Raw genomic sequence first — 22,101 nt, 5'->3', positions numbered from 1 at the left:
TGACTCCCGAGGGGGCAGAAGGGGGCCGGGACCAGAAACTTGGTCTTTGAAGACTGGAAAATGGGATGGTTCTGCCCTTCAGGGTTTGGGGGCTGGCAGATCAACGCCTTGGGCTCCCTGGGAGGTGGGGGGGCACCTGGGTCCCCGACGAGGGCCTCCTAAAGCTGAGATGCTGGGTCTTCTGGGTGGAGTGAGTGTGCGCCCCCTCCTCCCCGTGGGGAGGGGGACAGGATGCCTGGGTGCCAGGGTGTGGGCACTGGAAGGGCCAGATACCTGCTTCCCTGCGGAGCTGTCAGACCTGTTCTCTGTCCTCCTCTTTCTCCTCCCACTTCCCCCCCGCGTCCGGGCTCCCGCCTGGGGGTGGCGCCTCCCTCCTCCCCCGCCACCTGTCCTGTGGGCAGAGGCCAGGGCTCTGGGCACGGGAGAGGCCTGCGGAGGAGACGAGCAGGTGAGGGGGCCGGGCACCTGGGGCTCCGAGGGCGCGGGGGCTGCAGCTGCGGAGGGGGCGACCAGAGAGGGCCCCTCAGGGGCGAGGGGAGGGTGGCTGGGCCCCTGAAGGGGCAGGGCGTGGGGTGTGCTCATCAGAATGCCAGGGGTCCTGGGGGGCGGCTCTGGGGACCCGAGCCCCTGGGGCCCTAAGGGTCGGGGCTGGAGGCGATCGGACTCGGCTCCGGGAGGGGGCTCCCCGGACATTTCTCTAGGCCAAGGCCGGCTGAGATAAAGAAGTGAATGGGGTTGGAAGGGGGGAGACAAGTTCCGCGAGGAACTCCGGCGCCCCAGATCCGCGATCTGAGCCCCCGGAACGCCCCCAGCCCCTCAGGACCCCAACCACCCAAGTTCCTCAGGCCCCTCCTTAAGAGCCTCCCCCAGCCTCAGGGCCCGCCTCTAGCTCATCTCAGGGCCCGCCCCCAGAGCGCGGGCTTGGGTCCCACCCCCGGAGCCCCCCGCCAATCCCTGAGCCCCTCCGACCACACCCATGGAGCCCCCGTCTCCCTTCTCCGAGTTCCTCAGGTTCCCCCCCCCCCCTTTAGACCCTTACCTAATCCCAGGGCCGTCCCCTGAGCTCCTTGGCCCTTCTCGGGGTACCCTAAGCCCCACCCCCTGCGGCTCCCCAGTCCCTGAGCCCCTCCCATCAGACCCGCGGAGCCCAGTTTACCTTCTCCGAATTTTTCAGGTCCACCCCACCCCCAACGTTAGACCCTAACCCAATCCCTGCGCCCTTCCAGGGCCGCTCCGAGCTTCCTTGTCCTTCTCGGGGTGCCCAATCCCTCATCTCTTAGTCCTCTTGTCTTCGGGGTCCCGGAGGTCTCGCTCTCTAAGCCCCTTTGGTGTCACCCTTGAATCCTCTCTTTCTTTCCGGGGTTCCATACGTGCCCCCCTTGAGCCCCTAACCCCCTTGGCCCTCCAGCTCGGACCCCCAGAGTCTCAGTGGAGAGCCCCGCCTTCAGCCCCCCTCCCCTAGCAGGAGTCCCGGGGGCCACAGACATGGGAGTCCCGTCGAGCCCCGAGGATCGGAGCCGGGAGGGGTCCGAGCATCCAGAGGGCCAAGCCCCAGTGGGGGAGCCCGGCGAACAAGACGCCTCCGAGGCCCTCGGGGAGCCCCAGGCCCCCAGCGCCGCCAGCCGGGAAGAAGAGGAAGATGAAGGGAGCAGCACCGAGAGCGGTCGGGACCAGGTGAGAGCCAGAGAGAGACTGAGGCAGAAGAGACATCGGGGTCTAGATCCTGGGGACCCCGGGAGACTGAGGCAGAGAGAGAGACTGAGGCAGAGAGAGGAGACTGGGGCACAAGAGACACCGGGTTTCTAGACCTGGGGACCCCGAGGGACTGAGGCAGAGAGAGAGACTGAGGCAGAGAGAGACTGGGGCAGAAGAGACATCGGGGTCTAGACCCTGGGGACCCCGGGAGACTGAGGCAGAGAGAGACTGAGGCAGAAGAGACACCAGGGGTCTAGACCTGGGGGCCCCGGGAGACTGAGGCAGAAGAGACACCAGGGGTCTAAGATCCTGGGACCCCGGGAGACTGAGGCAGAAGAGACAGCGGGGTCTAGACCTGGGGACCCCGGGAGACTGAGGCAGAGAGAGACTGAGGCAGAAGAGACAGAGGGGTCTAGACCCTGGGGACCCCGAAGGACAGAGCCAGAGAGAGACTGAGGCAGAAGAGACAGCGGGGTCTAGACCCTGGACCCCGAGAGACTAAGGCAGAGAGAGAGACTGAGGCAGAGAGAGACTGAGGCAGAAGAGACAGCGGGGTCTAGACCCTGGACCCCGAGAGACTAAGGCAGAGAGAGAGACTGAGGCAGAGAGAGACTGAGGCAGAAGAGACAGCGGGGTCTAGACCTGGGGTCCCCGAGGGACAGAGATGGTGAGACGGCAGAGAAGACGAGAGAGGTGGAGGAATATGGGGCAGCCCTGAGACATGGGAGCCGGAGACGGGACAGAGAGGGAGAAAGAGAGAGACTGAGAAACCCAAGACTAGGCACGAGACCTCGAGACACAGAAACAGACCCCGAGATCCCTCCCCAGGGCGAAGCCGCGCCCCCCACGCCCCCCGCACCCCCCGCTGTGGAGGGGCCTCGAGGGGCGGCCCGGCGTCTGAGGGGGCAGCAGCTGGAGGCGCTGACGAGGGTGGCCTTGATGGAACAGCGGGTCAAGGAGCTCCAACAGCAAAGGAGGGAGCTGAGGATTGAGGTGAGGACCCTGAGTCCTGCTTCCTGCAGCCCCCTCCCCTCCCTCTCCCAACCCCCTTCCCTGACTCACCCGGACACCCTGCTCCCTGAAAACCCCTCCCCTGGACACCCCGGCTTCCCCAGCTTCATAGTCCCTTCCCTCAGTCACGCAGACAGCCTTCTCCCCCGGTCCCTGCCCTCATGCTCCAGAGATCAGGGCCTTCTTCTCTCCCCATCCCCCCACCCCACCCCAGATGGAGGTCGAGGTGGCTTTGCTTCGAGGGGAGCTGACTGGGGAGAGAGTGGCTGCCCGGAGGGAAGAGGAGCAGCTGCGGGAGCTTCTGAAACAACAGGAGGCCGCGGAGCAGAAGGAGCAGGTGTGTGGAGGAGGGGCCCCGGGCCTGGGGGGGAGGGGGGCCCCGGGCCTGGGTGGGGAGGGGGGCCCCGGGCCTGGGGGGGGAGGGGGGCCCCGGGCCTGGGGGGGAGGAGGAGGGGCCCCGGGCCTGGGGGGAGGAGGAGGGGCCCCGGGCCTGGGGGGGAGGGGGGCCCCGGGCCTGGGGGGGAGGAGGAGGGGCCCCGGGCCTGGGGGGAGGGGGGCTCAGCCTCCCGATGCCTCCCCTTTGGTTGTTCTCCCATTGCACAAATGAAAAAACCGAGGCACAGAGAGTGTCAGCAAGCTGAAATGCCTGGGGGCCTAGCAGAGGGTTAGAAACCTTGGGCAGGGAGGCACAGGTCTAAGACTGAAGGCAGATGACCTAGAACGTAAGGACTTGAAGGGAGCTTAGAACAGAAAGCAGAATGTCAGAGAAAGGTCAGGATCTTGGAGACCATCAAGGTACAGGTGAGGAAAGGGGGACATCCAACCCAATGTTCCTCCCACTCCACCACGATGTTAGGGAGATTCAGGAGGGCAGTGAAGCCCAGAAAGTGACTTGCCCAGGGTCATTCAAAGGAGGGGTCCCCTAAAAAAAAGCATGCTGGGACTTCATAAGGGGAGACTGAGGCACAGAAAGGCGTAGGGACTTGGACAAGGTCACACAGCCAGCCTGCGATCCTGATTCCCCTTTCAGGCCTTTCTTTCTCTCCCTTTCTAAGGGCCTATCAGATTTTGAATAAGAGCTTATCCCGGTTTTCTTATATGTAAAGTGTGTTGGGTGGGGGCAGGGGTGGGGGTGGTAAAGACAAGGAGGGGTTGGAGAAGCTGGTTTCAATCTCAGCTTCTTGTGGTTTGTTGTGCCAGGAGCAGAAGCATCTAAGGGAGGCCCGGGCCCGGGTAGAGGCCCTTCGACTAAAGCTGGAGGAGGCTCGGGACAAATTGGATTCAAAACCTGAGGGTGACAGGGAGGGGCTGTTGAAAGGGGTCCAGGAGGTAAGTGAATGCTGCCCTGCTCAGGACCCAGGCAACCCAATCCCCAGCGTAATTCCCCTTAGGGACCCTGGCTTCCTCATCCCCCTCACAGGGACCCAGGCTTGCCACTCCCCAGCCCCCATTTCTTTCAGGGACCCAGGCTTCCCAATCCCCCATCCCCCCTTCCCCTCAGGGACCTAGGCTTCCTGATCCTTCAGCCCTCATCCCCCTCACAGGACCCCAGCTTCCCAGCCCCCATTCCTCTCAGGGACCCAGGCTTCCTGATCCCCTAGCTCCCCCCTCCTCCCCAGGTATCTGAACAGCTGGATGTTGCTCAGCGGGCCTATGAGGATCTGGAGTTCCAGCAACTGGAAAAGGAGAGTAGTCGAGAAGAAGAAGCCGATGGGCTGGGGAGCCAGGGACTAGGTCCCAAGATCCTAGAGTTGCAGGGGAGTCTGGCCCAGCACAGGGTGAGCCCCTAGAAAAGTTCCATCTTCTTCTCCTTGTCTGTCTGTCTGTCTGTCTGTCTGTCTGTCTGTCTGTCTCTCTGTCTCCCAATCCTTTGCCTCTCTGGGCATGTTCATGGGTTCAATGGGCAGCCTTGGGGAGGTGCAGAAAACAGAATGTCACAGCAAGATCAGGACCTTGGAGACCATTAATAGATAGATGACAAAAGGGAGCCCAAGGAGCTTTTTGCCTCGGATCTCACACATCCAGATCTCCTGACATCCAACCCAGTGTTCCTCACACTCCACCAGGATGCTAGGGTGATTCTGGAGGACAGTGAAACCCAGAAAGGTGGTGACTTGCCCAAGGTCACAGAGCACTGAAAGCATGAAGGGACTCCATCTTATAAGGGGAGACAAGCATATAGTCTAATGAGGTTTCTTTTCCCAGCCTGGCATAGAATAGATGCCCACTGAGGCCTCTTCCAATTTCCCTCCTCTGATTCTGTGAGGTGTGGATCCCCAAGGTCAACCTGGTCTGAGGTTTGATACCAGGCAGGTGTCTTTCTGCCAATCTCTGAGTCTGGGGTGGGGGTGGACTGTCTTCTCAGCGCCGAATTCAAGTCCTCGAAGAACAATTGGGGTCGCTCGGGGAGCAGATGGCATCTGAAAGCCGTGGCCTGAGTAGAAAGAAGGAAGAGGCATTGCAAGCTCTAAACCAGGTGACTTCCCCACCCAACCCTTAAGTCCTATCAAGGCCAACAGGTCAGGGTTAAAGAGAGCCTCTCATCAACCCCCACTGGGTTATGTGACTGTTAGTCAAGTCATTTCTTACCTGGCCTCGATGTTCCCTGCTATAAAATGGGGCTAAGAATCTTTGGGGGGGCGGGTTGCAAGGCAATGGGGTTAAGTGACTTGCCCAAGGTCACACAGCTAAGTAATTATTAAGTGTTTGAGGACAAATTTGAACTCAGGTCCTAGTTCAACTCCAGGGCTCTATCCCCTGTGCCACCTAGCTGCCCCACTGAGAATCTTTTACATGCCAAAAGGCAAGGGTTCTTGGGGGGGGACCCTCAGATTCTGAGATCTAGAATTCTACATGGGCCCCATCCCCTACCAACTCTGAATTTTCCCTTCTTCACCCAGGAGCGGAACTGGCTTTTAGAACTTAGCCATCTTCAGGAGACCCAAGGAGGAGATGGTAGTTTCTCTGAGCAGAGCCAGGCCCTGACTAAGGTAACCAGAAACTCATCCCTGGCCATTGAAGAACCCCCAGGTCACTCCCTCCCTTTGGGCTGACCCTCATCCTCTGTGCAGCTCCTGTTCACCCAGAAGACAGATCGCCAGCTCCTGGTCCTACAGGATTCTTGTGCTCCAGCATCAACATCTGCCTCATCCTGCCTCTTCTCTGTACACAGCTCTCTCCAGGTGGGGCCTAGGCTGTTGGAAAAGTGGGGGAGATCTGGGGCTATGACCCTGAGGAGACTGGGAGGTGTGGGGAATGGACCCTAAACTGATGCCTTCCTCCTGTTTCCCTCTCCTCTTGTCCCATCTCTCCTTTCCCTCTTCTCCTCTCTCTTCTTTTCTCTCTTCCTCTCCTCCAGGGCTCCTTTGGGCTCCAGAGGACTGGCAGTTTACCTCGGAGAAAGGGAGACCGAGTCCGACAGAGGGGATCCTCAAGACCCCTGTCCCTACACTGTAGCCGTGAGTGTCTTGTACCCCATCAAAGAGGACTATGGGAGTGAGGATGGGTAAAGGCTGGAAGTGGGTGATTTCCCTAAACCTCTTTCCTCCCTTTTAGAACCCCTGGAAGCTTCTGCCCTGCCACCTCCTTCAGGGGACCCCAAGAGTTCCCCTCTGTACCAGTTGTTGAACTGTAGCCCTGGAACCAGGTGAGAAGAAGGATGGGCAGAGCGGAGGGAAGAACACCAGGGACAGGGGGTGGTACTCCCAGGTCTTTCCTGTCTTCCAGTTGCAGGGTCCCCCATCCTGATATCATCCAAATGGAGAAGCTATTACAACAAGCCATGGCAGAACGAGAGAGACTGCTGCAGGCTCGGGTGAGAGCCAGGGCTTCCAATGCCCTAGCCCCAGCATTCCTCAGGCACCCAGATTGGATGAGATCCTCATCTTCCAGATTTCATGTTCCAATCTCTAGGCACCTTAAGGACCTGGGCACTTTGCCCACCATCTGTCTCAGGAACCCAAATGTCCAGATCCTCCAGTCCTCAATCTCCTTAGATACCTAAATATACTAATCCCATTCTCTGCCCCCACCCCCTCCTCCCCTGTGGTTCCATTTCTAGGACTGGCAGTGGAATGAGACCTCAGGTTTGGAGGTCTTTGATCCCCACTGATTCTCCCTCCCATTCTGACCCCACAGGAGGGGACCAGGAGGAACAAGGAGGAGGCCAGATCTATTCCGGCCGTCATGGTCAGTGACAACCCCCAGGCCAGGCCCTTGATTTCTCACTGCTATCTTCTCCCCCCCATCATCTCATGAATCCCTTGGCCACCCAGCCCCCCTTCACTTTCCATCTCTATCATCTAGCTCAGATGCCCCATTCCCACCCTGATCTTTTTTTAGGGTTGTTTTTTTTGCAAGGCAAACAGGGTTAAGTGGCTTGCCCAAGGCCACACAGCTAGGTAATTATTAAGTGTCTGAGGCCGGATTTGAACCCGGGTACTCCTGACTCCAGGGCCAGTGCTTTATCCACTATGCCACCTAGGTGCCCCTTCCACCCTGAGCTTTAAGTCCTATGAAATGATGAAAGTGTTTCCTAGTGTTTCCTAGTTTTTTCTAGTGTTTCCTCTATTGTCCTACCTGCCCTACCTTAAGCACAAAGGGAGCCACTGGTAGAACCCAGCTCTTCCCTCCCAGCCCAACTAGCTCCTTCCTTCTCTTCCTCATTGCTTTTGGAGCCACCTGAACCTTGTCTGTGTCTCCCACTCATTCAGGCCTCACCACCGCCGCCGCCACCACCACCACCACCACCACCACCACCACGTCCACCAGGCCCCCGGGTCCTGGACTTGCGCCAACACCTAGAACGCTGGGGCCACAGCCCGGAAAGCTGTCCTCACATTCGAGTGACCAGCGGCTGCTGCCGGGGACCACTGGTGAAGGTGGGGGGCCGGATCAAGACCTGGAGGAAGCGATGGTTCTGCTTTGATCGCCACGCCCGCCGACTCTCCTATTATGCTGGTGAGGGGGTCACCCCTCCTTCCCTGCAACCAATCTCACCTTTCCTCATGTCTTTCAGGGGTGAAGTGTGTGACCTTAGCCAAGCTGGCCCAGGTGATCTCCCCTTAAATAGTAGGCTAGATGGTTCTACTCAAATTCTAAAACCTGGGACCTAAATCCTGGCTCTGCCTCAGTTTCCTCTTCTGCAAAATGATCTCCTAGCAGATGATCTGCTGGCTCTAAATTTCAGGCTTTGATGACCCAACAGCTATTTGCTGACCATGCAATCTTAAGGACTTTTGACCTCCAGTTTGGCTCCAGTTGGACCCTGACCTCAGCTTCAGCTCTTGGGGCCCATTCTCCACACACCATCTGGCAGCTAGAGTGACCCACTATAACCTCGACCTCTGTGCCTTCCCTCCCTATCACCACCCCAAAACAAAACAAAGGGAAAAAAAAACCTCTCCACATTCTCTCCATATCTCAGACAAAGAGGAGACTAAATTGAAGGGAGTCATCTACTTCCAAGCCATAGAAGAGGTTTATTATGACCACCTGCGATGCGCCTTCAAAGTGAGTTTCCTCTCCCCAGGTCAGCAAGGAACCTTAAAAAAAATACTTGGCTGCCCCTCCACCCCCACCCTTAGTCCTTCTTGCTCCAAATGACAGCTGAGAGGGGGTGGCAGGAGACCCCTGCACCTTTAGGCCTCAGCTTCCCCAACTCCAAATGGGAGCAGATGGTCCCCCAGGACCCTTCCATCTCCTGTCTTCTCTCCCCTTCCAGCCCTGAGGTTTAGTGGGTACCAGCTGGGGCTCTTCTTTCCTGGCCTCAGTATCCCCGATGTTGGACTAGGTCTCTCCAACCCCCTCTCCTCACAGTTGACTTTGTAGGAGGCCAAGACATGACCCTCCCCATACACCCCCTGAGTGATGGGGCTGGCACCGGAGAGGCTGGGTAAAAGGGGCCCCTGATCATTCAGGGTCGGTAGGGGCCGGGGGTTCAGACCCCTGGGCCCCCGAATTCACACCGCTTCAACCTTCAGAGCCCCAGCCCCCGCCTGACATTCTGCGTCAAGACCTACGAGCGCCTCTTCTACATGGTGGCCCCCAGTCCAGAGGCCATGCGCATCTGGATGGACGTCATCGTCACCGCGGCAGATGAGAACCACGCCCCGTGATGCCTCCCGCACCCCTCGCCCCAAGCTCCCTCCCCCAACCTGCCTGGACAGCGCCCCTTCCCCTGTAGTATTAGCACGGTCCAGGCCTTTTAGCCTCTCTGGGCCTCGCTTTCCCCATCTGTAAAACGGGGTTAGCCGAGCGTCGTGCCTGAGGGCGCTTAAAGCTCGAGCCCGCATGCTAGGACCTTGTCCGCAGCCCGCTGCCCAGTGTTGAAGGCACAGCATCCCGGCCCTCGGAACCTTCCCGTGGGCACTACTCCTGGCGACCAACCAAGGAGGCCCCGCGCTCTGCCGAGCCCCCAACCAACCCACGACGCTCTCTCCCTCGGAACTTCCCCCGGACTCGGGGAGCCCTGTCCCGTGGGAAGGGTCGCCTCCGTTCGGCCGGTCCGAGCTCGGCTGCCTGCTTCACCCCACGGACTCTCCCCTCAGTGGGGTGCTCGGGGCGGGAGATGAAGGTTTATTTATTGACCTACATATGGGATTAAACTAAACACTGAGGAAAAACAATCGTGGCTGTCACTGTTTGCACACACCCTGGGCATCCTCCCAGGACCCCCTTTTAGCCTCTACTCTCATGGCCCTAGGACTATTGAGGGCCCCCCACTCCTAAGAGTTCCTCATCCTCCAACCCCCCATTTTCATCCAGGAACCCAGACCTTACCCCATAGGGGTCCCCAGCCTTTGCCCTTTTTTCACATTTGGAGGAAACAAATGTCCTGCCTCTCCCAGCCTTCCTTTTTTTAGGGACTTAAGGAAATGACACACAGATACACCCTGTGAGTTTGAGGAGGGGACTGAGGCGCTGAAGGATTGTGAGTCAAGAAGCCTCGGGTCCCCCTCTTCTCCTCCCATGATCTGCAGGAAGATTCAAGCCCCACCCTTAAGAAGGAAGCATTGATCCTCCCTCAGCATTCAGTCTGTGGTGGCTCCCTTCGGCCTGCTTGGTCCTCCGCCCCCAGTCACCCCCAGAGCCTTCATCTTTTTAGTAAAAGGCAAAAGATTTATTCGGTTTGAAGAGAAACCAGAGTATGCCTTCATCTTTTTACTCTGTCCAAAACCAGAACTGGTAACAAAAAGGCTTAAGGACCCAAGGGAGGTTTGTCCCCCAAAGGGACCAAGAGCAGGGGCTCAGAATGCTTGTGCTGCGATGGACTTCTCTGAAAATCCCGCGAAGCCTAGAGACTCCTCCAAATATTATTTTTAAACGCATAAGAAAACAGGTTACAAAAGAAATAAAGGTGGTGTTTGGGTTTTCCCATCCAAATAAATACATGGGCCGTCTAAACTCTATCAATAGATTCCAGGTTAAGAAACTGGATGAGAGGGCATGATCCAGGCAAAGAGTGTTCATCTCCACGATGGCATTTAGAGAGCTTTTTTTTTTTTACCTTAAACACTAAAAAAGCGTATTTTTCCATTCCCAAAGCAGAGCACAAAAGAGGATTTTATGTGAAACCTTGGATCTCCTTTGGAAGCAAATATTAAGCCCTATTGGCTACTTTGAAAACTGTCCCACTAGTTCGTGCTTCCTTCTGAATGTTCTTTTATTCTCTGCTGTGTGAAAGAGGGAGCATAAGATTTGAGAACTGCAATGCTCCTTAGAACACAACATGCCAGAACGGGGGCGGGGGGGGGGGGGGCTTGGAACAGAGAATATGGAAAGTCTGCCCAGGGAGAGACCTTAGACCAGAGAAAGTCAGACCTGGAAGGGTCCTTAGAACTCAAATAGTCCAAATCCGACATTTAATAAAGAAGAAAACAAATCCTTAAGGAACCAGGTTTGACATAATAAACTTCGAAGAAAACCCCTTTCTGGGCCTCAGTTTCCAAACCCGTATAAAGCAATGTGGTCGGACTAAATGGTCTTTCAGTCTATGCCTCTTTCCCAGACCAAAGTAGAAGTTAGGGAGTCACCTGAGGGGTCCTGCAGGCCCAGACAGAAGCCACCCCTCACCAGCCTGCTCCCCAGGTGCCTGTCTCTCCGGTCCAGCCAGTTTGAGGAGGGAGCGCTGGTTTGGGGCCCGCCCTCGAAACTCCTGCTCCCACGCTCCCCCTTCTGCTTCTTGGGCCCCTAAAACTTAAAACTGTGGGTTTAGGGGGAGATACAGACTCGGCCCCCTCCTGCTTTAGATTCAGGATACCAGGATACTGAGGCAACAATGGGCTTCTCATTGTCTGATCTCTGACCTGGGAAGGTAGCTTCCTGGCAATGTTTGGGGAGAAGACCTGTTAGTGGAGGGGAGAATCAAGAGCCTGGAATTCTAGCCCTGGCTGGCCCCCATAAAAAGTTCACGATGGGCCCCTGGGCAAGTCATTTGACTATTATTAGGCCCAGGGATCCCTGTGTAAAAAATACAGCTAGAGTTGCAGAACACTGGACTCATGAAGTTTGCCTAGCCCTCTGGAGAATAATAGTTAATATTTATGTAACACTTTAAGGTTTGCAAAATGCTTTTACATATATTATCTCATTTAATCCTCACAACAACTCTATGAGGTGGGTGTGTTATTATCCTCATTTTACAGATAAGGAAACAGAAAGAGGCTGAGACGAATCACTTTAGTCTCTCTGGCCTCAGTTTCCTCCTCTGCCAAAAGAGGCCCGGACCAGATGTCCCTTTGCAGAGCTCTGGATCAATACTCGATGGGATAGCGGTGGGCTTTGTCTCTTCTTTGACTCCTGTTCCTTCCACCCCACCTAGTCACTTCCCAGAACCAGCTGCCCGAGGGCAGGGCTCGTGTTGTCTGGGTCAGGATTCTCCCATCTCTCAGGTGCAGTCAGAGGCTAAGTCTAGTCTCTTATAGGGATGTGATGCAAGGAAAAAGGGGGGGACCCGCCCCAGAGTGAATGCTGGGCTGGGTCGGGCTGGGCTGGGGGAGGAGAGAGTGAGGCCCTGGGGGCAGTTACTCATCTTGGGGCTCAGGTAAGAGGGCCCGGCCGGGATGCAGAGCTGACACACCTTGGGGGACTCTGAAGAAGCAGGACCTAACAGCCATGGACACTGAAAGGAGATGCATCCTGGGGCTCCTTCCTCTGCTACTCCTGTCCTTGTTTGGGCCAGGTGAGGTCTGGTTGCTTTGGGTAGAAGGGATGGGGAGACTGAGATGGGGGGGGATGCTTCCAGCATCCAAGCCAGGTCCAGGCTCTGGGGATGAGCTGAGAGGTCTCCCACTCCATCCTATCCAGCATTGGGAAAACACAGGAAAGGAGGCAGTTAGGGAGCAAGGGAGAAGATTCTCGTACCCTGGAGAAGGGAAATCACAGGGAAGGTTTTCCATCCCAGGGAGCAGGGACTATGGGAAAAGGGATCTTTGAACCCCAAGGAAAGGATTAGCTATGAGAGATTAGTCTCTCTGATCCAAGGGAGATTGGGACTATGGGTTTCCCATGCTGAGAGGGCTGTGTGGGCCCCATCTGGTTCTCACATCTGAAAACACTAAGGAACTTAAGGAAGATTTTTCTAGAGCAGGGAGAGGGGTTTTAAAGGCTATAACATAGTTGGAAGACTTCCAAGGAAGGCCTCACATTCCCAAGAAGACTTTAGGACCCACAGGAAAGGGGAAATTATGGAGGAGAAGGCTTACTGCATGGGGTGGCAGGAGAAGGTCTTCTATCTGGAGAGCAAAGAAGGAGGAAAAGGAACAGTCGAAAGAAGTTCTGGCAACTCAGGATTGTTTTGGTCAAAAGACTCTCTTAGCTCAAGGAGAGGGGCTCACAGGGAGATTTTCCATGATAGGAGATGAGAACTCTGCAAGGAAGGGGGAAAGGTTCTGATGATGGGCTTGGATCTGCCCCTAGGTGCCTCAGCTCTTAAATGCTACAGCTGTGTTCAAAAAGCCGATGAAGGATGCTCCCCAGAGAAGATGAAGGTTGTGACATGTCCTGCAGAACAAGGGGTCTGTACAGAGACTGTGGGGGCTGTGGAGACCAGTAAGTAAGGCTCCCACTGGGAGGGAGGGGGTAGCATATGGAGGGTGGGAGGAACCCAATAATATCTAATGAGTTCATTGAGCAAGTCCAGACTCATAAACCCAGGCCCCTAGGTTGACCCATTTCCTTCACTGGGATTGGCCTAGGGACTAGGCACTGGAACTAAGCAAGAGCTCAGAGTCTCATGGGCCTGGAGGTCATATACCTTAGATTTATGGAGATGAAAAGAGTTCCCAGGAACTAGGGAGGAAGGGGCTTCTGAGTCACTCCGGTTTTATCAGCTCCTGGGGAAGGCAAAGTTTCCAAGTGGGCCAGATTCATCCGGGTTTGGACTGAGACCACATCCCCCTGAAGCTTTATTACATGGAATCCTGCCCCCGGATCCCTGGGCATCCAGCCTGAGTTTCCAATGGGCTGTGCTCCAAAATCCACTCACACCTCTGACTCAGAGACCCCAAACCCCACACAATGACTGTTCCCCTCTCTGAGTCCTCCTTTTTATCTTCCCTATCTAGGTACAGAGTTTTAGCCCTCCCTGTGATGAGCTCTTCCCCTTCAGCTTCCTCCTCTTAAAGCTCTCTCTGAGTCCTTCCTTCCCCTCTTCATCTTTCCCCTTTGAGCCCTTTCTCTCTGAATCCACCCCTCTGGGTCCTCCCCTCTGAGTATTGCCTTCTCTGAGTTCTCCCCCTCCGCATCTTCCTTATTTGGATCCCTCCCTTGAATCCTTCCTTTCTGAGGTCCCCCGGCTCCCCTCACAGTCTCCCCCTGCATCTTTGTCCTTTGCAGCATTTCTCTCTGGATCTCCCCCTTCCGAGCCTTCCCTCCAAATCCTCCTGAGTCCTCTCCCTCTTCAATCCCTCCTCTCTGAATCCCCCCTCTGGATCCTTTCCCTCTGAATTCTCCCTCTCGGAGACCTCCTCCTTAACTCCTCCCGCTTCTGACCCTTCCCTTCTCATTCTCACTGTGTATTCTGGTTCTTCCCTCTAGTTCATGGGCAGTTCTCTTTGGCCATCCGAGGCTGCGGATCAGGTCTTACAGGAAAGAATGACCGAGGACTGGACCTGCATGGGATCTTGGCCTTCCTCCAGCTGCAGCAATGTGATAAGGACCTGTGTAATGCCCAGCTCAACCTTACCTCATACCCTCTGAACCCCAGTGGTAAGCCAAGAGAGACCCCAGGATTCCAGGGAAGGGATGTAGTTAGCCTGTTCTCTAGATTTGGAACCAGAGGATCTGGGTTCAAATTTCAACTCTCCTTCGCACTAGCTGTGTGATCTTGGACAATTAATTTCCCTACCCCGGGTACTGGTTTCTCCCCATGTAAAATGAAGAGATTGGACTAGAAGATCTCCAGGATGCCATCCAGCTCTAAATACCACCCTTCGGGTCTAAGGATAGTCCTGAGGAAGGAGCCAGAATTGGGGGAAGGGGCTGGGCACTGAATGGGGGCCTTGGTAGCAAATGAAAGGTAAGGCAGGACTGGTAGCGGGTAGTAGGATAGAGCCTACAAATTATAATCTCGTGATCTCCCCTTCGGTTATTGATACTAGCCCAGAAGATATAAGTGAAAGGATGGCCAGTGCGTATTTAGAAAGGGAAGCAGCAATCCAAAAGGGCCAGTAGGGATTCATCAGGAACAGGTCATGCCAGATTTAAGTTCCATTTTTGACGGCTTTGTTAACCTGGCAGTCAAATGGAGGGATAGAAGCTAGTAGGGTTGATGGGAATTTTTTTTTTTCCTGGCCAAGATGGAGAAATCCACCCAGGCCAGGCCACAGCATTGTTTGGTGGATGCAGGTGGAGTAGTTAGATCCAAAGAGTTGTCATTAATGGTCGGTCTCAAGGAGGAGATATTTAGTGAAGGGCCCCAAGGTTCTCTGCTTGGACCTGAGCTATTTAACAAATTGATATACTCGTCAAATTTACAAATGACAAAAAACTTGGGGTGGGGGGAGGTTGATTCTAAGATGCTGGATGTCAATGTCTAGATTATTTTTTTCATTTTTTCCCTTTTCGTTCTGATTCTTAAAATTTCTTTTATGTTTTTTCTTTCTCATCATTTTTCCCCCTTTCAATGTCTATATTTCAAAATGTAACAGACCCATCTTAAAAAAATATATTAGTATAGGAGTTTCCTAATGTAATAGTGAAGACTTTCCTTTCTCAAGGCAGATCATACCCTCTCTGCAACAGAGTATTAAGGTATAGTCCAGAGCTGTCAGATGTGGAGTGATTAACTAGGGGCATATGTTCAGGGAGTGTCAAAGGCAGGCTTTGAGCCCAAGTCTCCTTGACTCTAATGTCTGTGCCAATCTGTCTCTATTAAGTTAAATTTTTTCAGTCATTTTCAGTTGTGTCCAACTCTTTATGACCGAAGAAATTGGTCAGGGTTGTGCATCTAGGAGAAGAAAAGATTTGTTGGGGAACATGGGACTGTATTAGAAACATCTGTATTCATGATTGCACATAAGCAAATTGCTTATCATCCTGGGGAGGAGGGAGGGAGGGAGAAAAAGTTGGAACTCAAAAATCTTATAAAAAAGAAATATTAAAATTGTCTTTACATGTCATTGGAAAACTGCTATTTTAAAAATTATTTGGAAGCGCCCTTTGATGGGGTCCTAACCTGGAGCTGAAAACCTGTGGGTACAGGTTGAAGAAGGGAAAAATTCATATCAATGAAAGGAAAGATGTCCAGTAATCAGAGCAGTCCCAAAGTCAAATAGTCTGCTTTGGGGGATATTAACAGATTTCTCAATTTGGAGGTCTTCAAACAAAGGCTGGATGGCCCCATATCTGTCTGTCTGTTTGTAAAGGAGCTTGTGTCAATGGCATCTGGGGTCCTAGTCTTTGAGGGGTGAGGCAGGATTAGAGTCTCTGGGGAGACTAAGAATGGAAAGGTGGGGAAGGAGCAAAGTCTGAAGTCTATGAAATTGGGAACTGGAAATCTCACTGATGGCTCCTCTCTCTTCATCCATCACCAACACAGGGAATGAGAGCGCCCATGAGCCCAATGGAGTCCAGTGCTACAGTTGTGTGGGGCTGAAACGGGAGGCCTGCAGAGGCACAAAGTCCCCCCTGGCCCAGTGCTACAATGCAGGTGACCGGGTGCACAAGGGCTGCTTCGATGGAAATGTCACCCTGACAGCAGGTGAGCAGGAAGGATGCTCTACACAAGGTTCTGCAGCATCCTTCCTCATAGAGTCTCCTCCGGCTCCCAATGGTACCATCTCCCACCTCAGTGTTGAGCAGTAAGGGGCCAGAAGCAAACAATGAATCAGTTCCTGCCCTCACGCTGCTTCCATTCATCTGGGTGGGGTGGACATGTTCACAGATGATGAAATAAAAAGTGATTTGAGGAGATAGAGAACAGTAGCACTTTTGGGGATTGAAATGGGGAAGGGCAAAAAATGTTTCTCTTAGAGGTTCTCTCACCAGCTCTCCTCTTTTCAAGGTTTTATGGGAGATGGAGACCTCTCTTCTACTCCAAGGAGGGAAATGGTATCCCATCCACCTTCATTGGAAAATATAATCCCTTCTAGAGAGAAGGAAAAAATATTCTCAACCCCTCAACCTGGTCCTTACCCCATCTCTTCATTGGTGGATAACAGGCTGGAAGAGATTCCCTGTTTCTTAGGGAGTTTACCACCTGTTTCTAGGACTATACCTATTATCACTCCAGGGTCCTTGCCATGAAAACCCCAAAGGGATCAATAAAGAGTCAGACAGGATTGAATAACAGTGGCAAGGAAATATGTTTTATCATGTTCTATCCAACCCACTGGTGAATCATGGCATCCTTTCAATGCTATCATTTTACAGATTGGGAAACAGGCCCTGGGAGGGATAGGAGTTTCATGCAGAAGTCAGCAGTGAATTTGGAGAAGTCCTGAACCCCTCCTTGATCCATATCCACTCCAGGGCTCTGCTTTCACATCTTTGAGGGTCCTATTCTAACCAGGTGTCTCACCCCTTTGGTTTCCTGTAGCCGATGTGACAGTGTCACTGCCTATCCGGGGCTGTGTCCAGGATGAGGAATGCACCAAAGATGGAGTGACAGGCCCAGGCTTCTCCCTCACCGGCTCCTGCTGCAGTGGATCCCGCTGCAATGCCGATCTCCGGAACAAGACCTATTTTGCCCCTGGCATCCCACCCCTTGTGGTTCTGCCCGTGCCAAAGCCCACTGCAACCTCCAGCCCAAATTCAACAGTGACAAAGACCCCAGCATCCACTCCTGTTTCAACAATAAAACCCTCGGCCTCTTCAAGCCCAGCCCCAGCCACCACCCTTCAGGCTCTAAGCACTGAGTCAGCTTCTCACCTGGAGAAACCTGTGGAGACCCTCAGAGAGGAGGGAAGAGCCAGCGGAGGAGCCATTGGTCACAGCGATCGAAGCAATATGGGACAGCTCCCCGCTAAAGGTGGTTCCCAGTACCCATCTAATGGGGGTCCCAGGACCCTGGGCCTTCCATTGCTGTTGTTCCTGGTAGCTATTGCTGCAAGGACCCTCCTGTGATCCCCTCCCCCTCCTCTCATTCTCCTCCCCTTGTGGCCCTGGGACACTCTTCCCTGTTTACAAATGCCCTTTCTCTTCCCTGTGCTGGGCTGGACCCATCCCAAACCAGAGTCTCTCCTTGTTGTACCCCACCAGGCTGAGCAGGTCTCAGTGATCCAGAAAATAAAACGACCATGTATTTAAGGACTCGCCTAAGTTGTTTGTTCCAGGGGCACCACTATGAGGGAAGGCTCAGAGTGTGATGTAAGGGATGGGGGAGGATAATAGCGAAGTGACTCTTTGGGAATTAGAAGGGAGGGAGGCAGAATTGGGGGCAGAATTTACTGGGAGGTACCCCGGGGAAGGAGAAGCAGTTGCGACATCAGTAGGGCAGAGCCATACCTAGGAATTTTGTCACCTGACACCAATTCAGTTGAACAGATGCCAATGGCTCTCCTTCTCCATTATATACTTTCCTACTCTTTGGAATGGTTGAGGGACCAAAAAAAAAAACCCAACATATTCTCAACCCCTTAACCTGGTCCTTACCCCATCTCTTCATTGGTGGATAACAACTGGAAGAGATTCCCTGTTTCTTAGGGGGCTTACCACCTGTTCCTGGGACTGTACCTATGAACGACTCATTCCTATCATTAGGCTTCCAGAGATATGCCCAGGCCTGCTCCTTATTCTAGGGCCAACCTGCTCCTCTTGGCAGTCACCTGGTCTGGTTATATGAAGGCACTCCTGATGTCAGTTCTTTGTATAAAGTCTTGTTTGCCATGGTATCATTACAGCTCTAATATTAGGGAAATCCTGCGGATCTTGGGGAGAAAGGAAAGAGGGTCATCTGAAATTAATACATACTCCTGGGAGAGGTGAAAGTAGTGGGAGATAGTAGGTAGCAGAGGGCCGGGAGGAATAATATGGGGCAATACTATGAGATATAAAGGTGAGGATTGAGCCTGTGATTTCATTAATGTTTGGAATTCAACAAACAGTTAAAAATTTCAAAAAATATTTTATTTTTTCTCATTACATGTAAAAAACATTTTTAAGCTTATTTTTTTTTATAATTTTGAGTTCCATATTCTCTCCTACAGTCTCTCTGTTTCTTCTTTCTTGAGAAGACAAGAAATTTGATAAAGGGTTATACATGTGCAGTCATACAAACATTATTTCCATATTGTCATTCAACACTTTATTTTTTTTACTCATTCATGTATTTTTCCAGTTATGTGTAGATAATTTTCAAAGTTTTGTTTTTGTTTTGTTTTTTTTGCAAGGCAAGTGGGGTTAAATGGCTTGCCCAAGGCCACACAGCTAGGTAATTATATTAAGTGTCTGAGACTGGATTTGAACCGAGTTACTCCTGACTCCAGGGCCCGTGCTTTTTTCACTGCGCCACCTAGCCACCCCTCAACGTTCTTTTTTGTAAAGTTTTTCCCTCCCACCTTCTTTTGCCCCACTCTATGATAGCAAGTCATCTGATATAGGTTATCATGTACAATCATGTCACACATTTCCATTTGATCACACTGTGAAAGATGAATCAGAACAAAAGGGGAAAAAACATAAAAGGAAAAGCAAAAATTAAAATTAAAAAGGTGAAGATAGTATGCTGTGATTGCATTCAGATTCCATAATTCTTTCTCAGAATGTGGATGGCATCTTCCATCGAAGGTCTTTTAGAATCATCTTAGATCACTTTATTGCTGAGAAGAGCTAAGTCCAACACAGTCAACTGTACTTTAAAAAGTACCAATCATGTGTCACCTATGTACTAAGCACTGGAAATACAAAGAATGACAAAATACAGTCCTGCTTCCAAGGAACTCATGGGAGATACAGGTAAACCAGTTTGTATAAACAATCTGGATGGCTAAATTAAAGATAATCTCAAAGGGAAGACATTAATATTAAGTAGTACCAGGAAAGTTTTCTTGTAAATGGGATTTTAGCTGGAGAATTCAAGGAAGCTGAAAGGTCAGCATGAGGAAGGAGAGAATTCCCAGAACAAGATGGCATTTTTTTGCTCACAGAGCCACCAGAAGGTCAGTGGTGAATCACCAGGTCCTTGAAAGGGTGGAGGCCAGGGAAGGTAGGGAAACTGGAAAGGTAAGCGAGGCCCAGTTATAAAGGCCTTTGAACACTATCCAGAGGATTTTGCATTTGATTCTGGAGACTACAGGGAGTCACTGGAGCTTTTTTGATTAGGAGAGTGACATGGTCAGAGGGGTAATTTAGGAAGATCACAAAGTGGGTGGACCAGAAATATAGGGAGACCCACCAGGACTAGGAATAATGCAGATGTGAAATGATGAGGGTCTATGCCAGGTTAGGGTTAGTGTCAGAGGAAAGAAGGAGGGGAAGGTATAGGAGAGATGTTAAACAGCTAAATTGGACCAGAAATGGCAATTAATTGGTTATGGGGGGTGGGGAGTGGGAAGGTAGCAATGAGAGAAAGATTGGAGGATGAAAAGCAGATTTCTAACCTGGGTGACTGGGAGGATGATGGTACCCTCGGCAGTAAAAAGGGAATTAGGAAGAGAGGAAGGTTTGAGTTCAGTTTTGGATATGCTGAGCTGAAGAGTTTTTAATAAGACATTTAGTATGAAGTGTCTAACCAGCAGCTGGAAAGGTGAGGTTGGAAATCAGGAGAGAAGTTAGGGCTGGAAAAAAAATCTGAGAATGATCATTGCATCTATGAACTCAGATGAGGTCACCAAGTGAAATAGTATAGGAGATTTAAGGAGGGATGAGAAAGTTTGGGAGAGCCATAGTGGTGAGAGGAAGAATGAGTCAATGAGGGAGGTAAAAAAGATTGTCTAGGCAGTGAGAGCCCAGATGAGATTATGTAACGTAAACACTCATCTAAGGAAACTCCTTTTTACCAATGTGGGTCAGCACCTCCTTTGCAACTTGTAGTCAGATCTGCCCTCAGACATTTACTAGCTGGTGATCCTGGACAAGTCATTACTCTGCTTCAGTTTCCTCATCTGTAAAATGAGCTGGAGAAGGAAATGGCAAAAAAAAATCTGACATTTGCCAAGAAAACCCCCAAGTGAGGTCACCAAGAGTTGGACATGGCTGAACAAGAACCAAAAAATGGGGAATATTAAGAATAGCACCTATGGGGCGGCTAGGTGGCACAGTGGATAGAGCACTGGCTCTGGAGTCAGGAGGACCTGAGTTCAAATCCGGCCTCAGACACTTAATAATGACCTAGCTGTGTGGCCTTGGGCAAGTCACTTAACCCCATTGCCTTGCAAAAACTAAAAAAAAAAAAAAAATAGAATAGCACCTATTGCCGCTGTGTTGTGAGGATAAAACAGGATAATGTCACCAGGAGGAGCCATAGCATCATAATGGCATAAATTTAGAACTGCAAGCCACCCCAGTGATCTTTTCAGAGACAGACCGGCAAGATGGTATATGGGACCAAGAGAAGCTGTGGTTGGGATTACTGCCACTGATGTTTAAAAGCTGTGTGACCTTGGAGAAGTCAGCTTGAGCTTCTACTACTAATAGTGCTACTACTAGTTCTATATTCCAGAATGATCCCCCAAAACTCACACGCACAAGATATTTATAACAACTCATTTTCGCAGCGGCAAAGAATTGGAAATCAAGGGAATGACCATCAGTTAGGGAATGGCTGCACAAATTGTGGTTTGTGACTGTAACAAAACACTGTTGTTCTAAAAGAAATTGTGAGGGACGGGACTTCAGAAAAGCCTGGAAAGACTTCCATGAACTGATGCTGAGTGAAGGGAGCAGAACCAGAAGAACGTTGCATATATTAAAGGCAACGCTGTGTGAGGATCAGCTATGATGGACATGTTCACTTCCCCAGTACAGTAATCAAGGACAATTCTAAAAGACACATGATAGAGAATGCCATCCACATCCAGAGAGCAAACTGTGGAGTTTAAATGCAGACCAAAGCTTACCATCTGCAATTGTCTTATGGGTGTTTTTTCTTCTTTACTGTTTTCCCCCCTTTTGATATGATTCTTCTTTCACAACATGATTAATATGGATTTACGTTTAACAGTTATACACAAATAACTATATTAGATTGCTTTCTGTGGGGTCAAGGGGAGGAAAGGGAAATTCAGGACTCTGCAAAAAAAAGATTGTTGAAAACCATTATTGCTTGTAGTTGGAAAAATAAATAATAAACTATTTTTAAAATGGAGTACCAACACACTCCATCTCTCCCTTACAGTGAGAGGCCGTAAGGAGAAGGCTTTGCAATCTTGGCAGAGCGAATCATAGGCCTTTTTTTTTGGCTTATGTTTGCAAAGCAATGGGTTAAGTGACTTGCCCAAGGTCACACAGGTAATTATGATGTGTCTGAGGCTGGATTTGAACTCAGATCCCCCTGACTCCAGGGTGGAGGCTCTAACCACCACACCGCCTAGCTGCCCCGACCGTAGACCATTTGCTTCTGTTCCGACCCCTGAAGGATCAATAGAGTGTAGTGGGAAGGGGGCTGGATTTGAGCGCCTGGGGCCGAATCCCCTTAATCTGAGACCTCCCCCCATTCCTCCATCATGGTGTCTCCCACACTCTCCACCTCTCTGGCATTTTGGGAGATACCATAGGCGAAATGGGGGAGAAGAAAATCCCGGAGTATAAACTCCTTCCCCGCCCCTCAGTTTAGCGCCACCCGCGCCGGTTGGCCCTTCCTTGGCCATTTTTGGAAGAAACTCTCCTGGGGTACCGGGAAGGGGGGGGCAGTGAGAAGAGGGGGAGGAGCAGGACCAGGAGCACGTTGGGAGACATGTCGATCACGCGCCCAACGGCCAATGGGGAGAGAAGCCCCTCCCCGAAGCTAAACTCCCC

At 52.0% G+C, this 22,101-nt stretch overlaps 2 protein-coding genes across 2 annotated transcripts; both read left to right on the top strand.

Moving 5' to 3' along the window:
• Positions 1-9,593, top strand: PHLDB3 (pleckstrin homology like domain family B member 3). Its single transcript, XM_074219427.1, has 16 exons — positions 1-448; positions 1,409-1,674; positions 2,524-2,688; positions 2,921-3,043; positions 3,907-4,035; positions 4,326-4,484; positions 5,072-5,182; positions 5,607-5,696; positions 5,778-5,888; positions 6,065-6,164; positions 6,262-6,352; positions 6,433-6,520; positions 6,844-6,894; positions 7,419-7,665; positions 8,132-8,217; positions 8,688-9,593. Exons 1-16 carry the CDS (start codon positions 232-234, stop codon positions 8,820-8,822), a joined length of 2,169 nt encoding a protein of 722 aa, XP_074075528.1. The 5' UTR covers positions 1-231; the 3' UTR covers positions 8,823-9,593.
• A 2,161-nt stretch (positions 9,594-11,754) lies between these two features.
• On the top strand, positions 11,755-17,449 carry LYPD3 (LY6/PLAUR domain containing 3). The gene is made up of 5 exons (XM_074192713.1): positions 11,755-11,887; positions 12,625-12,756; positions 13,744-13,914; positions 15,746-15,907; positions 16,745-17,449. The coding sequence occupies exons 1-5, from the start codon at positions 11,821-11,823 to the stop codon at positions 17,269-17,271; spliced, it is 1,059 nt and encodes a 352-aa protein (XP_074048814.1). The 5' UTR covers positions 11,755-11,820; the 3' UTR covers positions 17,272-17,449.
• Positions 17,450-22,101: the final 4,652 nt, after the last annotated feature.

Source organism: Macrotis lagotis, chromosome 1 (genome assembly GCF_037893015.1).
Source record: "Macrotis lagotis isolate mMagLag1 chromosome 1, bilby.v1.9.chrom.fasta, whole genome shotgun sequence".
Taxonomy (NCBI): Eukaryota; Metazoa; Chordata; class Mammalia; order Peramelemorphia; family Peramelidae; genus Macrotis; species Macrotis lagotis.
Note: the sequence above shows the minus strand (reverse complement) of the source record. Positions and strands in the feature narration are given on the sequence as shown.

What these genes read in the sequence shown, in the direction of transcription:
- LYPD3 (XM_074192713.1), top strand. Translation starts at nt 11,821, where the DNA reads ATGGACACTGAAAGGAGATGCATCCTGGGGCTCCTTCCTCTGCTACTC. An exon ending in ATACCCTCTGAACCCCAGTG is followed by an intron (nt 13,915 to 15,745) that starts GTAAGCCAAGAG and finishes TCACCAACACAG; the next exon opens with GGAATGAGAGCGCCCATGAG. An exon ending in AAATGTCACCCTGACAGCAG is followed by an intron (nt 15,908 to 16,744) that starts GTGAGCAGGAAG and finishes GGTTTCCTGTAG; the next exon opens with CCGATGTGACAGTGTCACTG.
- PHLDB3 (XM_074219427.1), top strand. Translation starts at nt 232, where the DNA reads ATGCCTGGGTGCCAGGGTGTGGGCACTGGAAGGGCCAGATACCTGCTT. An exon ending in CCGAGAGCGGTCGGGACCAG is followed by an intron (nt 1,675 to 2,523) that starts GTGAGAGCCAGA and finishes ATCCCTCCCCAG; the next exon opens with GGCGAAGCCGCGCCCCCCAC. An exon ending in CTGTACACAGCTCTCTCCAG is followed by an intron (nt 5,889 to 6,064) that starts GTGGGGCCTAGG and finishes CCTCTCCTCCAG; the next exon opens with GGCTCCTTTGGGCTCCAGAG.